Source organism: Sorghum bicolor, chromosome 7 (assembly GCF_000003195.3).
Source record: "Sorghum bicolor cultivar BTx623 chromosome 7, Sorghum_bicolor_NCBIv3, whole genome shotgun sequence".
NCBI lineage: Eukaryota > Viridiplantae > Streptophyta > Magnoliopsida > Poales > Poaceae > Sorghum > Sorghum bicolor.
Window position 1 is genome coordinate 3,763,527 of NC_012876.2, and position 15,997 is coordinate 3,779,523.

Sequence of the window (15,997 nt, forward strand, 5' to 3'; positions counted from 1 at the left end):
CTTTTCAAGCTAGCTAGCCTCATGCTGCACGCCTCTTCATGGTATTGGTATCTACCTGCATGCGTGCCCTTTGTTAATTTGTTTTGCCTTTGAGGTCATGGTAGCTTGATTTGAGCTAGATGACTAAGGCACCATCGATTGGTTCTCGATCTTATTCTGGAATGCAGACATAGAGTATTGGTTCATGTTGGAGTATATTAGATAGACATCTTCGGAATGATTATTAGGATTAATTATAATCCCATGATGACCTTTGTTTACAAACCCTAGCATGTGCCCCTCATTACTATGGAAATAGTTTTAGAAGACGCATGCTTTTATTTTCAGAGACAACACTTTTTATCCAACCGTCTGTAATGATTTTAAGAGAGACTAGATTTTAGCAAACATTAGAAAAATATGTCCACCTCTCAAATTTATTTTTAGAGGAGCGTCTTATATGGGTTGCCTATGAAAAATACATTGCCAATGGAGTAGGGGAAATATCAATGCTAAGGTTGTTGGTATAAATTAAATGCACACAAGAAAATAAAGTATTCACAAGTGCGCAAATAGTATACCAATGTAGCACTTCACACGAGAGTATTCTAGAGTATCATTGTTTATGTTTTACCACAAGGAAGACGTGTGGTACTAACTAAATCTATACTTAACCCCTGAGATAGCAAAAAAGGATGAAGACGATAGGGATAATAAAGGAGGTCACTAAGGTTATCTAGTTCTAACATTATAAGCTATGTATATTACTACTCAGGCTAGGGACATTACTCAAGAGAAAGCACCATATAAGATAACTTTAACTTGTCAACCGCATCCTACGTGCCACTACAGACGGGAGGTGGACTATATAAAAATCAACAAGGCTATAAAGTCACCCTAGCTTGCAAACTACCACCGATCCGGAATATAGGGTGCATCTACGAGCAACGGTAGTCTAAGCACCACGCTTACACCACGTATACTACCCTAATCTAGGAGCTACCAAGACTAGAGCACATGGAAGAGAGTCGTAAACCGGATGAATAATACTTACAATGAACTTGAATTAAAAGTTGAATACCAAAAGACTCTCAAAAAGTCAGAAGCAAGCTCCAGGGTTAGTGGAACTTGATCCCGTAGGTACAAGCCAAAGAGGAGCCACCGACAGACCAGAGCTTCCCCCTAACTCTTTCTCGACACTCTATCTCTAATCTTCTCTCGATGCTTCTCTTGATTCTCTCTAGGAACTCTTGATGTACAAGTGGAATTAGGGTTTCAGCCTAGAGGAGAATGCTTTCATTTAAGGGGGGCTCTATATTTATAGCCCTATGGAATGAATGTGGGCTACTGGATCAAACCGACTTAAACAACGGTGGAGATCAATTCTTGAGGTCGGTGGAGGAATGTAAGAGAAGGCCGCTGCCAGGTGGGGTCAGGCTAGGTCGGCCGCCCTAGCCTCTGGGTCGGCTGACCTCGCCCTATGCCAGGTGGGCCCTACCTTGCAGGGTCTCGCCTGGTATTCTCTAGAATGTTCTTCTCTCAGGGTTGGAATATGCCTTTTACATCGACATCCACTATATCTTCTCCTATTTTCCTGTTTAATCCCTGAAAAACATAGGTATACCAAAACTCATGGAACTCTATCAGCTTAACCCCTATCCTATGCATATATTTCATTATGAGTATTTATTCATGTTTAGTTGGCAGTTAAAAGTGTCACTTAACAAACGTCAACAAAGGGCACATGTCTTGCAGCTTGGGAATTAGCATACAACCCAAAGAATGAAGGTGGTCTAGGAATTATAGACCTAACGACCCAAAATTCAACACTCCTCCTTAAGTTTATGGATAAGTTTTCTAATCATGTCGATATCTCCTGGCTAAATTTGACTTGGACAAAGCTTTGTAGAAATAATCACATTCCACCTGATGCAGTGTTCCATTGAAAGGAATTTTAAAACTTTCTAGAAATTTTAGACTTTTGGCGCATTGTAACCCAAGCAAAGGCAACACTACTATGTTTTGAGAGTACCCTTTGTATGACAACCACATTCAAAGTAGTTTCCCTCCGCTCTACTCTTTCACAACAAACTACAATGCTCGATTAGACATTTCTTAGACAATGAAGTAAATAGGAATTTCATCCTCCCAATCTCCTCTCAAACTTTAAATCAATTAATATAGTTACAGTTGATTCTTTAGGAGAGACTTTAGGATGTGGAGACTATAGACAATTAGAGTTATATTTAAGGATCAGCCCATTACACCAAGAAAGCTTATTCATAGATGCAAGGAACCGTAGAGGCTACCCTTCTTATCCCTTGGTTATGGTCTTCAAGCAATCTTGGTAAGCATAGGTTCTTCTTTTGGCTTCTACTTAGAGATCATCTCAACACTAGAAATCTTTTAAGGAGGAAGAACAAAATCCTTGATGCCTATAACTATGTCCTATGTAATAGTGGTTGTGAGGAAACTAGTTTCCATCTCTTCTTTGATTTCCCTTTTCAATCAATCATGTTGGAACTCACTATACATACACTGGGACTTCAGTCTTCAGCCTCTGAATATGATGATCGAGGCTAGAACAACTTTTGGCAGCCCTATCTTCAGAGAAATAATTATTACTTCTTGTTGGATCATCTGGCAACTAGAAACCGTATGATGTTTGATAATGGTAGTGGTAACCGCAGGAACACTAAGATTCAAAGAGGAGCTTGGTTTGGTCTGTATCAAAGCCAAGCAAGGTTTGGAGGGGCCTATCAGTTTGTGGGTGAGCGAGTTACTGTTGGTATATTTCCCTTTTCTTTTTTAGGCTTAATCACCTTGAAAACTATGCTTTGTTGTAACTTTGTGTAAAATTTTATATTAAAAATAGGTAGGAGCCTCCCCTGTTGAATCATTCAAAAAATATTATTTGATGATTGCCTTGACACATCTCCATGGTACTCATGTGTGCACCTTAGCTTTCACAACCTCAAAAGCTACATTGACCATGACTACCCTATGCACAACATCCTAAACCATGGCTAGCACACCCTTGTGTATCTTGATATCGGCACCAAGGCTACCACACCCACTTGAGCAACCTCATTAGCTTCACTCTGGCCACAACATCCATGATGCATGTTAGCCCGATGACCTATAACCTTAGATTGACTTGTTCTCTAGTCTCACCTAACGACTTACAACCTTAGATCGGCTTGTTCTCTAGTCTCCCCATCTGTGATTGCAAGTAAATCATAGTATGTTAAGTATATCCGGATATGGTTAGTTTAGATTTACAACCATGTGATAACCTTCCTTATCTTTAGGAGGAGTTCCTTATCCTCAAAGCCATACGCCTATACAAATAGCCTACAAGAGAACTCAATCAATAAATCTATCTACCACATAAAGTATCAATTCTAATTCCTCCTACAGTTCAAAAGTCCTCCTCAACCGAAAATGGACTCATGCAACATGAAGCATGAGGTTCCAAGCAGTCATTGGTTAACTCACACGAGATTCCATTTTAAGTATATGTGTGGTGGATATATGGTTATTACCTTTTCATATAATGATGCAGGCATTATTGCACTCAAGATCATGTATAGCAGGCACTGAACAAAAATGTGATTTTTTCAGATGAGACTACTACAGCACCCTACAGTTTAAAAAACAGCAGAGATAGGAATTTTGGATCAAAAAAGTCTCCACGCTGTTCCTCTGAATACTTTGTTTATTCACCCATGGCCAGGGATTACTTGCTACCCATGTAAGCAAAAATAGAACAAGAAGAGAAATGGGATATGGAAGCTATATAGCTTGACATGCTCACCTCGCAGATGGTGAGTTATATGCCTCAATCAATCAATCAATCAATCAATCACGCATCACTCCGCTGCTGCTGCTGGTCCTGATGCTGTGTCCCATAGAAAAACGTTATTGGCACACCACAACCATAACTAACACTAAGCAATTACAATCAAACGTACGCCAGTACTTTTTGATAGTGACCTATTAACACACATTTCCATGAGCATTTGTGCTCCTAATGCCATTGCATCTTTAATTTTCCTCGCTTTATATATATTTAATAGAGCAGAGACTCTGAACCACTAGGCAGACAAAAGGAATTGCTATAGTGAGCTAGTAGTTCTTCAATAGCTGAACATCTGAAAATACATTGGGAACACAACACCTAATTGTTAACTGAATCTAGCTAGCTAGCAAAATAAGAAATAATTCTTACATTGCTGATGCAAGACCACCCTAGAAATAATTGAAATCAAGAGGGCTACATGTTTGTGCCAGCTTTTTCAGGCTGCTCCCAAGGTCCAGACCACCTCAATCAACTGATCACTATTAAGCAACAACTTGTGTAGCCTACCTGTGATGCGTGCAAACTGCAAACACACATGCAGTTTGAAAAATGTTTTGGACCACATGTCTGGGCTTTGGCTGTTCAAAGGCCCTTCTCACAAATTCCTGGCATCCCAAATTGCCCAGACCATCACTTTTAATCACTGTTGCTTGTGATCCATGATTTACATATGGACAAGACGAATCGCTTTGTTTGTACTTCATCTCTCAATTTTATTTTCAATTTGTTAGTGAACAACCTAGTAAACCAACACGATTCTTGGCACCGATGCTTCACCAAACGGAGAAACTCATTGTCGGTTATTGGAAGAAATTTCAGAAAGTTGCATGGTCCTTTTATTTTTTTTTCAAATCTACTACTCACGATTAACTAACTTATTTGGTGGAATAACAATGATGAAAACAACCGTTTTGCTATGGAAAATTGCTTTGTTTCTACTGCATCTCTCACTCTTTGATTTGTTAGAGACCAACCTAGTAAACTAACACAATCGTTGGCTCCGATGCTTCACCAAACCTATAGGAAAATGCGTTGTTTTTTAGAAACAAAATGTCTGTAAAGATGGTCTGATTCCGTCATAGGTTAACTAATTTAATTGCCAAAATAACGATGCAGAAAACAACATTTTTGTTTCACTCTTACTCCATAAGAAAATAGCAGCTCTGCTCACCTCACCACATTCATTCATCAAGACATATCAGCCAGCAGCCAAATCAGTCGTACAATAAACTTCTCTTACGATCACCAAAGTTAATCAGGGAGCCCATCAAGAGGTAAGTAAACGTAACTTTTCAGACACTTTTTCACCTCTTGATTTTACAGGAGAAGCAGAGCCATATTGGAGCTAATAATTAATAAACATCTTTCTTTAATTTTAACAAGACACAGTAGTACAAGCTTACATGGATTCAAAGACACACCACGCCATGGGTACAGGTACAGCAAGTCAAGAAGATGTAAAGGCTCCTGCACTTATCGTTCAGTTAAGGAAAAAGCCTATAGACCGTGCATGTATCCATGATGTATGTCCCTGCATATTTTCTTCAGTGCCATTAATTTGCTGAATGTCTCTCTCTCTTTGTCTCATTGGCTCCTGATTAATTAGTTATGCACATATCTGCATCAATCTACGTACGTTGTTGGGGTTGGGCATCATCATGCAGCTAGCTAGCATTGCATGAACACGCTGAGGACTATTAATACTACCATCTCTTTCTCCCAAAGTGTACGCGTGTGTGCTGCAAGTTGCAGAAGACAGCAAGAAGACTGAAGATTCAATCCATTCAGTCATCAGTACGTAATGTAACGTGGTACGTGCGTGCGTACACTGGTCTGTCTCCACACTCCATCCCGTCAGTGTCACTGCTGAACTAACATGCACAGTGACGAGCAAGGAATTAACAAGCTAGCTAACCAGCCGGTCGATGGATGCATCGTGTGGCGAGAGGCGTGGCGCGTGCGCTAACTGATCGATCGATCGACCAGTAGCGCCGACAGGCGAGACGGCGATCGGAGGCGATCGAGGTGCATCTGCGTCAGGCCGACGGTGGCGACGTCGTCTCGGGGGCGGCCAGGCCGGGGTACATGATTGATGAGGAGGAAAGAGCGAAGGCGAAGGGGAACGATGTGATGTGTTGCCTTTGCTCTGGCCTCCTGGCCCCTACATATCACGTTGTGGTTGGTGATCAACGATCGCACGCTGTTAATAAGACGATCGATCAAGATCAATTTCATTTCATGCCAAGCTATCTTGCAGATTTATATGCTGGAATTATTGCCTGGATTTAATTTCTTGGCCAGACAGCATGCACTTCTTGTGCTGCATGAATAATCTATCCGGCAACTGGGTTCAGTGTTTGTTAACTGAAGAACTAGTGACCAATGTTGCTACTTAGTTTGAAGATTAATGTTGGAAGGTGACCAGTGTTGTCTAGAAAGTTGGAATCGATCAGTGTAATTTGCATAAGCATTTGAGTTTATATTCAAAGGAATTAATGTGTCATGGTTGTTTTGCTTTGAGCAATGGCAATTAGAGATGTCTCTTATGCTTCTTGTCAGACAGAGATAGACAAGTTAATCGGAGTTGCTTAGAACTGGGTGCAGTTTTCTCCCTTTTGGTTAGCTCGTAGATAGATTTCTGATTTGAACAAAGCTGTTTCCGCCAAATTCTGCCTCAAGCCTTGCACCCAATTGGTGCTCCACCTGTGTTTTCCCCCCCTCTATTGTGAAGCATCATAGTTATTGTTTTCTTAGGGGGAAAAAAAAACTCTGCTAATACTATATATACTACTGTTTGTATTAAACACAATGAGCATGTATGCTTAACAACCTTATGTGCTGCTTTGTACTTGCTACAGGATGAGGATTATACACAGTAAGCTAAGCATGACACATGATCTGCTCTATCATCTGCAAATCTCAATAGTAACACGCTACTGCACTGCACATGCTGCAGCCTGCAGGTACATACTCTGATATACTATGATCTAGCAGCATCAGAAAAGATAGAAAATCCATGGACACACACACCGATGATTGGATGAGATTGTAAGATCACTGTGACATCAGTGAGGTTACCGGAGAATCTCGCTTTTTGTCTAGCTATAGCTAGCTTACGCTGCGACTTGGATCGGAGGGCCACTCCACTGTTGCTTCCTGCTCAAATCCCAATCCGCCGTACTGCATGATGAGATGCTGCCAATTGAAGCTTACTAGCTTATGGTTTGCCGAGATGTGAAGGGGACGTCTCCTGCGTACTTTTTTTTTTAGATTTCACGTACACATTTCGCGGTCTGCTTCATTGGTTTATATGTGGGAGATTTCACTCTCAAGCTCTATCTGCGTCCTTCATCTGTCGTCGACGGCAATGCCATTTTCCACGCAGCTACCACTCTGGGCCTACCAAAAAGGGGCTTAGGGGCACTGTGTCCGATGACTAAAATCTTCAAGGGCTAACACGTGGGGACCTACTATCATGTGTTCTTATGTAGGAAAAATTATCTGTCTTCCGGCCATTTAAGCTATCTTCCAAGTTGATTTTGCCCATCGGACTTAAAAACCAGATATCTTGCAATCTTGCTCTCTTGGACTCTTGGTCCGGTCGTTTTACCTTAGGTGGCTCCGTGTTTTATAATCTTGCTCTCTTTGTCCTATCGTTTTACCTTAGGCGGCTCATACTTTGTAATCTTGCTCTCTTTGGTCATCCAAGGGCATTTGGGAATAAGCGTGTCATACTAATAGTAAAATGTATTCTACCTTAAATACAATAATACATAAATCTTTTAATATTTGAGAAAAAAACCCAGATGTCTCTTTGGCCATCGAACTATCAAAACCGAACAAGCTTGGCTCTTGATTGGTTTCAAAGGTGATTGTAGGTCCCCACGTGTGAAACTAATCATGGGCCACAATTATGTGTTTTGGTAGTTTGATGGCTACAAACTATATCCAGTTTCTAGTTTGATGGCCAAAATCGGACTTGGCCATCGATGGATAAAGATAGATTTCTTCCTTTCATGTATATGGCATGACAAAGGACTAGCTATTTGCCCTCACCTTTACAAGAAAGACTTACTTCTTTGTCTATAGATATGTTTTTTGAGTTCTACTAACAATATCTGCCCATGCATTACATGGGAGAGAGAAAATTCATTCTAACATTTTTTATAATAGTATATATTTGTTTGTTATCAAGCTTTGTCTGCCCATATTTCATTGGTGATGTTCTAATTTGAGGAACCAATGTTTGACATCATTTTGACATGGTGGTATGAGGGCGATGTGATGATAAAACAAAATAGTTTAGGCCCTATTTGGATGTTGCATCTTTGAGAAACTACCGTATCAATAAACTTTGGTTTTAGAAGCAAGAGGCAAGTAAAACCATCGTTTAGAAAAAGAGGTCTAGAGTAAAATTTTTTAGGGGGTGTTTGGGACTGCTCTGCTCCACGTTTTTCAGCTCCGCTCCACGTTTTTTAGCCAAACGGTTTCAGCTCCACGCACTCAGTTCGAGAAAAAAGGGTGGAGTTGTAAAAGCACCTAAACAGATACTCCACGAAACTCCAGTTTTTTGTGGAGCTGCTCCATAGTGGAGTTTGTGGAGCAGAGTTCGTGGAGCAGTGCCAAACACACCCTTAATCTCCAAAAAGACAACCAATTTTAGTAATGCTATGGTTTTCAAAACTATAAAGTTCATTCCATCCAAACACTAATTCATCATGCTCTAAAACAAAGTATTTTACAAAACCATAGTATTGTATAAAACCCCAAAATACTTTGCATCAAACAGGGCCTAGCAATAGTCAGTTTGTACAAGATGGTATAGTTGAATACCATTGTTATATATTTTATAGCAGAACAAGCAATGGTTCTCCATCTAAATCGGGAAATAAACAAACAATTTAGTCGAGCCATCTTAAAACCACTCAAGAGTCAAAATTGAATGATTTTGTTAGTTGAGGTGCCAAAGTTAGACAAAGCAAAAGTTAAGGGGCAAAAAAGTGACTTAATCAAGTACTTTATTTTCTTAGATGTACTTAGATTTACTTATTGATAAATATTTATATGTATTAAAATATTTAACTACACATTATTGGATTTTCATCTGAAAAATAAATTTAGAAATAATCATAAAATAAACTTTGGTACTTATTTTTTTTCTAAAAGTACAATCTATCTCATCAATATCAATAACTTTTGATTTTGGTTATTTATCCATCCTAGTTCATTCAAACAATTCAAAAATTTTGAATTTTAAAATATTAGAACTTTAAACAGAATTTTGTGACCATAAATGATTTCAAATAAAATAGTTGGCAACTATAATGTTGTAGATATTGATAGTGTTGGTAATTTCTTCACCTGAATTTGTTCCAACAATTCAAATAATTAGAATTTTAAAGTATAAGAACTTCAAACAAAATTTTAGGACTATACATGGTTTGAAATGAAGAAGTCATCGGTACAATTTGGTTTTGATCATTTCACCATGTGAGTTCATTTGAATATTTAAAAAAACTTGAATTTCAAAATATGAGAAATTCAAGCATATAGATTATATTTTGAAAATTTCAAATTCATATTCAAAACAAAAGATCCAATATATAAAATATCCAACAATGTGTATATAAATATTAATCAATACATAAATATAAATATATAAATCTTATCATAAATATCTAAAAAACTAAAGCCCTTGATTAAGCTATTTTTGGTTTATCAACTCTTTCTTTTATCTAACTCTTGCACCTCAACTATCAAAACAATTCAATTTTGACCCCAAGGCAGTTTTGACTGGTTTTCACATGGTTTTAGGGTCAAAATGAAATAGTTTTAATAGTTGAGGTGCCAAAGTTAGATGGTTTTATAGTTGAGGGTTAACATTAGACAAAGACAATAGTTGAGGGACCAAAAAATGGACATGATCTATTTTTAAGTTATTCTCAAGAAGTTAAAATGAGTTGTATTTATGTTGTTCTTTGCCTACAAAAGTTCATTTTTTCTACTGTCTCATTTATAGTTTTTTTATGAAAAAAAGTTTTTTGAATTAAGCGTATGACCAAGAAGTTTAGTGATTCTGATTCGTTATCTAGAATGTTTCTTGAGAGAATCTAGATCTAAAACGTTTCTACGAGAATCTAGATCTCTACGAAATGCACAGCTACTCTGTTTTTGTAAATTGCGTGATCTTGGAGATAAATAATATTCTTATAGATCAACAAACATTTCTTTCCTCCCTCAGATGTTGTTCGCATAGAGATGGTTACATCTATATATTAGTCTCAAACTACTTAAAAGCCTCAACTCATATATGAAGAGATAGGAATTTGACTCACGAAAAGTCACGCAGCCACTAGTGTTTCTTTTTTTTTGCGAAAATAGCCACTAGTGTTTGTAATGGGTTACTATCCACTACTTACACAACCCAACCCATAAAAAATTAACTCTTTTGCATACTTCAATCTATCCTAAAATTTTAGTGTTTCAACCTATCCTAAAAGCATATATGAGTTTGAATAAAACATGGGGAACCATGTCAAAAGCCAAACCCTAGAACTAAAACCTCATGTTCACATGGTATAATTTTTACTAAGATTGACTAAAATTTGTTAGAAATGATTTAATACATCAAGGACTTTCTTCGTGCCAATTGGCATTGCGTGATCAACATGTGGGACCCTATCACATGTGCACCTTAAAAATTTTTGGCGTAAATGACTGATTTTTTAGATTAAAATGACTGAAATTGATTGGATATGATTCAATTGCATGAAGCTACTCTGTGCTAGCATGAGCATTTTTAGCCTAGCCCGAGCCCATTAGTCTTGGCTCAACCCGTCACTATAGTGGTGGACATGGACCGGACAATGACATACAAATCTAGAAAAATTATTGTGTGAAGCTTGACCTAATTTATTTAATTAAACTATTTTCACACTAAAAATAAGTAGGTGGATAGGCCTGGGCTCGGTCCCGAGCCCAGCCTAAAAAGAATGGCCCGATGTAGCCCGCACGATCTCTGTGGACACAGTTTTCTAGCTTGAAAACCCTAGGCTTTTCTTTTGGTCTAGCTTGATAAATGTTTAGGACTACTTTGTGCCACTTAGCATAACAAGATCTATGTCTGGGTCTCACATCAAAAGTCAAACCGTGGAACTAATGGCTCATGTTCACACCTTAAGATTTTAGTAAAACTGACTAAAGTATATTGAAAATGATTCAAAATGATATGAAACTATTATGTGCCAATTTGCGGGGTAAGCTAAAACATATGGGCCCCACATTAAAAGACAGACCTTGAAACTAAAAACTCGCATTACCACGTGAAAGTTTTAGCAAAATTAACTAAAATTTATTGTAAATGATTGGAGGTAATAAGAAGCTACATCATGTCAATTAGCACATCTAGTTGGACATGTGGATACCACATCAGATAATTCGACCCATTTTAAACAATAGACATGTATACTTCTTATACAATATATAGAAAACCTAACACCAACTCATATTTTCAATCTATTCGAATTCAAAAAAGAACCTAATCCAACCCTTAAGTTCTAACCTATTTTTCTATTAAAACCAACTCAACCACATCTTGTCCTTCTCTCTCATCTCCTTCTCCACTCCCTCAAGTGGCCATTTAGATAGCGGTCCCTGCCCTGGTTCGGTGACATTTTGATAACACTATACAACAAGGACCTGCCAGAGCGTGGATCCTATTGCCGCCAGAGCCGGGACTGAGGAAACCATCTCGCCCATGGTTGACTAACATAATGCCTTAGATTTGTACCTTTTAGAAAGTTGGCCACGCTTTTTTTTCTTCCTACTTAGGCTATGTATTTGTCTACCATAATGCCTTAGATTTGTACCTTTTAGAAAGTTGGCCAAGCTTTCCTTTCATCCTACTTAGGCTATGTATTTGTCTCAAGGAAGAAGAGGAGAGGGGAGGCTGTAATTTATACTAGACACATTAGTAGAGATAGTTGTAATAACAACCACATCTGGAAATGTATTTCTAGCCGCTTCTAAAATAACCTCCATTTCTTTCAGAGACGGCCCAGAGTTCCCAGCCACCTCTAGAAATATTTCTAGAGGCACCTTTGCCCTAAAAGAGCTGCGACTATTTGGCTATAACGGATGAAGGTGCATATGTCATTATATTTAGAAATAACAAAACAAATTTAATAGCAATGATGGCTGTTGAGGACCAAGCAAACATACATACATCGAATCCCAATCAGCTGGACGTACGTATACCTCGATGTTGATTTCAAAGGACATCGCTTAGTAGGTTGACATCAAGGTCACGCATAATATTGCGTCGATTACATACCAAACTCCACATTTGCTTGCTAACTACCAACAGGAGCACCCAAAGGTACATATCTGTGATATGCACTTTTCCCGTGACAATAACACTGCATTTCACGCAAAAAAACAAAACACACACACATACACATCGCCTTTGATGCATGCCATGCCACACATGCTTGTATAGTATACACAAAAATACTCAACGACAGTATCTCGTCATTTAGATATATAATCTTCAGGTTAGTTATGACTCTATCATACTGATGCCTTGTACTGATGTGTACCCATGCATGCAGAGGTGTATATATGTAGCTAGCAGCAGGTTGTTATGCGTATAAAAGTGAAGCAAAGCAACCATTCCTCCTTCCTGGCTTGTATGTAGCTAGTTACATGTTTGATGCCATGTCGCTGTAGTGTTAGATAGAAAGCACCAATTAAAGTGGAACCGGGGTGTGGGGCCCTCACCATGGAAACCCAATGAAAGGAAGTGTCTTGGTGAGGCCTTGCATGCTGCTTGCTTAATAATCAGGGGGATCCCTCAAGAAGCTAAGCAATTAGAGAAAATTTATCGATGATGATTCGATTAAATAATCGCCAAAGAAGAGTGAAGGAGGCACAAGCTAGAGCTAGAAGAGGGAGGAGAGAGCTCATGTTAAAAGCCCTACTAAACACCAACCAACCATTTGCACACCCAGCTGCGCAGCATGATATGTCATATGCATAGATTGCTAGCTTGATATGTCATATGTTATAACCACATACAACTTGCATCAACCACATAACCTCCGCGTTGCGTTGGTGCGTGTGCATAGCTAGCTATAGCGTTATTAAGCTAGTACTATAGCTATAACTAGTGAATCATATCTAGCATGGGGCATCACTCCTGCTGCAACCAGCAGAAGGTGAAGAGGGGGCTCTGGTCCCCTGAGGAAGATGAAAAGCTCATCAGATACATCACCACCCATGGCTATGGCTGCTGGAGCGAGGTCCCCGAGAAAGCTGGTAGGTTTATTATTCTCTCTTGATGATGACCACTATCTATACATATAGATCAATTAGTTTGTTGTTGATGGTCATTTAATTTGGATCCTTGTTCTTGGATGAATGAGCATTGGTTCATTTCCGATTGATTAAGTCTGTGCAATAATGTGAGGGTTCTGCAGGTCTACAACGGTGTGGGAAGAGCTGCCGGCTGCGGTGGATCAACTACCTCAGACCGGACATCAGGCGAGGGCGGTTCACGGCGGAGGAGGAGAAGCTGATCATCAGCCTCCACGCCATTGTTGGCAACAGGTAGGTGGCACAAGTTCTTTCAGCCATTAGTACCAAATGGAGAATTAATTCGATCGGTCTATTAAATTCTTCTCTTCTTAATTTCCCCCCAAGCTACTACTTAACTAATTTCTATAGGTACTACTTACATGGTTATACATTACTGATCATGAATCATGATTCAGTTTTTCAATTACCAACAAGAAATTTTGCACCCTCCCACATTGATGTGTTCCATTGCAGTTAATTAATCCGATGAAATCCCATGCTCCATTATTGTGTTCTTAATCTGGCAATGCTGGCATGGCCGCAAATAGCCACTATGCTGCATGCATAGCCTCATCTTCTCCAGAATTTTCTCCTTGATTCGTTTCCATCGATCTCTTTGTGACATGGACTTGTCATTCATGTGTGTAGGTAACATCAGACAGCAGCAAAACTGATCAGAAATGTCTAGGAAATTAATTGTGATTTGAAGTGTCGTCTTAAGATGGTACTTAGCTAAGTACCACATATATATCGATCACACTTTAGTTTTCTCCCAATAGGTTTTCAATTTGTTGTCTGAAAGTAAATAATGCAACATTATGTTCCTAATGATGTGTAGATACATCATCTTGACATCATACATGTATGGCAACCTCCTCGTGCTTGATTTTCTGAAGTGTCGCTTTCTACTAGTTAAACTTGAACACGACTATATAACAAATCATGCAAGGCGTATGTAATAGCTAGATGTCAGGGACAGGGACGACGATTGCAGCATTACTTGAAAATGAAGGCTAAATCCCAAGGAATGCAACACCTAGCTAGCTAGCTTAGCTACTTGAGATGTGTACATGACCACAGCCATATGTGTCCCGATTCTCTGCAGGTGGGCCCACATTGCCAGCCACTTGCCGGGCCGGACGGACAACGAGATCAAGAACTACTGGAATTCATGGATCAAGAAGAAGATCCGGAAGCCAGCGATGAGCACGACGAGCTCGTCGGTGACAACGGCGAGCCCTCCGTGCAGCACGGTGGCGTCGGACGCGGCGCTTGTTGGTCACCTGCAGACGCCGTTCAGCGCGGCGGCCGAGCACCAGCTCGACGCCTTCCTCAGCCAGAGCCTAGCCTTGCCACCGCCGAAGATGCAGGTCGGCTCCGGCGGCGGCCAAGAGTCCCCGCCGGCGGCGCCGTTGCCTCCGCACTGCCCCTTCTTCATGTTCGACACGAGCGTCAGCGTCAGCCCACCATCGTCGCTGACGTCGCCGGCGGCGGCGACACACCAGCTGCCGCACCACCCGTTCCTCACCTTCACTGCGGCGGCGATGGACGACTCGCCGATAAGCTACCATCTGCCTCCCTTGGTGGACAGCATGGGAATGGCCATGGCAGCCATGGACTGCGGTGGTCTAGGCGAGGAAAGCAGAGGCCATTATCGTGAGGCCGCCGGCAACAACAATGGCCAAGCGGCGGCCGGCATGGCGAACGGCGGCGGTGGCTGCTGCTACGGGCAGATCAAGGAGCAGGAGCCGCCGGCGCTAGGGCAGGACCAGTGGGACGACGAGTCGGCGCAGCACCTGCTGATGTGGGACGATGATGACCAAGAACTAACACCGTCCAACCTGGAAGCCATGGAAAGTACAGCTCACTCCCTCCTTTTTATGGGACCAAATGACCATGCATGATGAAAAGCTAGCTTGGTGTGCATGCATGCATCTCTCTCTTAGCTTGCTTCTTGATCTGATCTACCTTCTAGCTCGATCTCACCCAATCTGCTGATCTGTCCATACATGAAATAATGAGGTTTTCCAAGGCGCATAATTTATTCTGTTGGATATTTCATTTTTTTTTCCCATTTTGATTTAACCTTTTTTTTTGTTTTTGGTTTGGACTTTGGAGTGAAGACTAAAAAGAGATGAGTGTGTTAATTGGGTTTTTGTAAAGAGGATTTGCATGCATCATCCATGCATATGTTCATGCATGCATGTGTTGCATGGCCTTGCGCTTGGAGTGTAATTTGATTGATGTATCTAAGTGAATTTAAAATAAGCAAGATGACACAAAAGAGAAGTAAAGAAAAGGAGCCATGGCCTTTTCCGCTTTGGGTGCTTGTGTTTGTTTGCTCTATAGATTGCGCATGCATATGTGGATGTCGATGTGGATGGATGTATCTAGTTATCAACAACTTTCTTGGCCGTAAGCATCCAATGATGTATGCAGGATGCATGCAAGACCGAAGCTATATTTTTCCATTTTCTAAAATAATCAACTATATTTTTTTCTTGTCTAATTATTTATGTTTATCTTATTTTTTTTAGTTGTTTTATTTCTTCATGTAAGAACAATTAATAAAAATTAATTCCCGAAAATATTTATATTGAAAATCCAGCAAGCTTTAAACATCGATCAATAGTAACAAAATGGTGTCACACGTATGTATATTGTCCATATTGAAATTAGCATGTTCATAGTTACAACTGGGAAAAACACACGTGCATGGAAGAGCATCTTCACCGGATTGAGAAAACTCAATCTCCCTATGTTTGGTTAAAGGGATTCGGAAAACATAATTATAGATTATAG

At 39.9% G+C, this 15,997-nt stretch overlaps 1 protein-coding gene across 1 annotated transcript; it reads left to right on the forward strand.

Moving 5' to 3' along the window:
- Positions 12,542-15,516, forward strand: LOC8067828 (transcription factor MYB41). The gene is made up of 3 exons (XM_002443806.2): positions 12,542-13,156; positions 13,318-13,447; positions 14,301-15,516. Exons 1-3 carry the CDS (start codon positions 13,024-13,026, stop codon positions 15,097-15,099), a joined length of 1,062 nt encoding a protein of 353 aa, XP_002443851.1. The 5' UTR covers positions 12,542-13,023; the 3' UTR covers positions 15,100-15,516.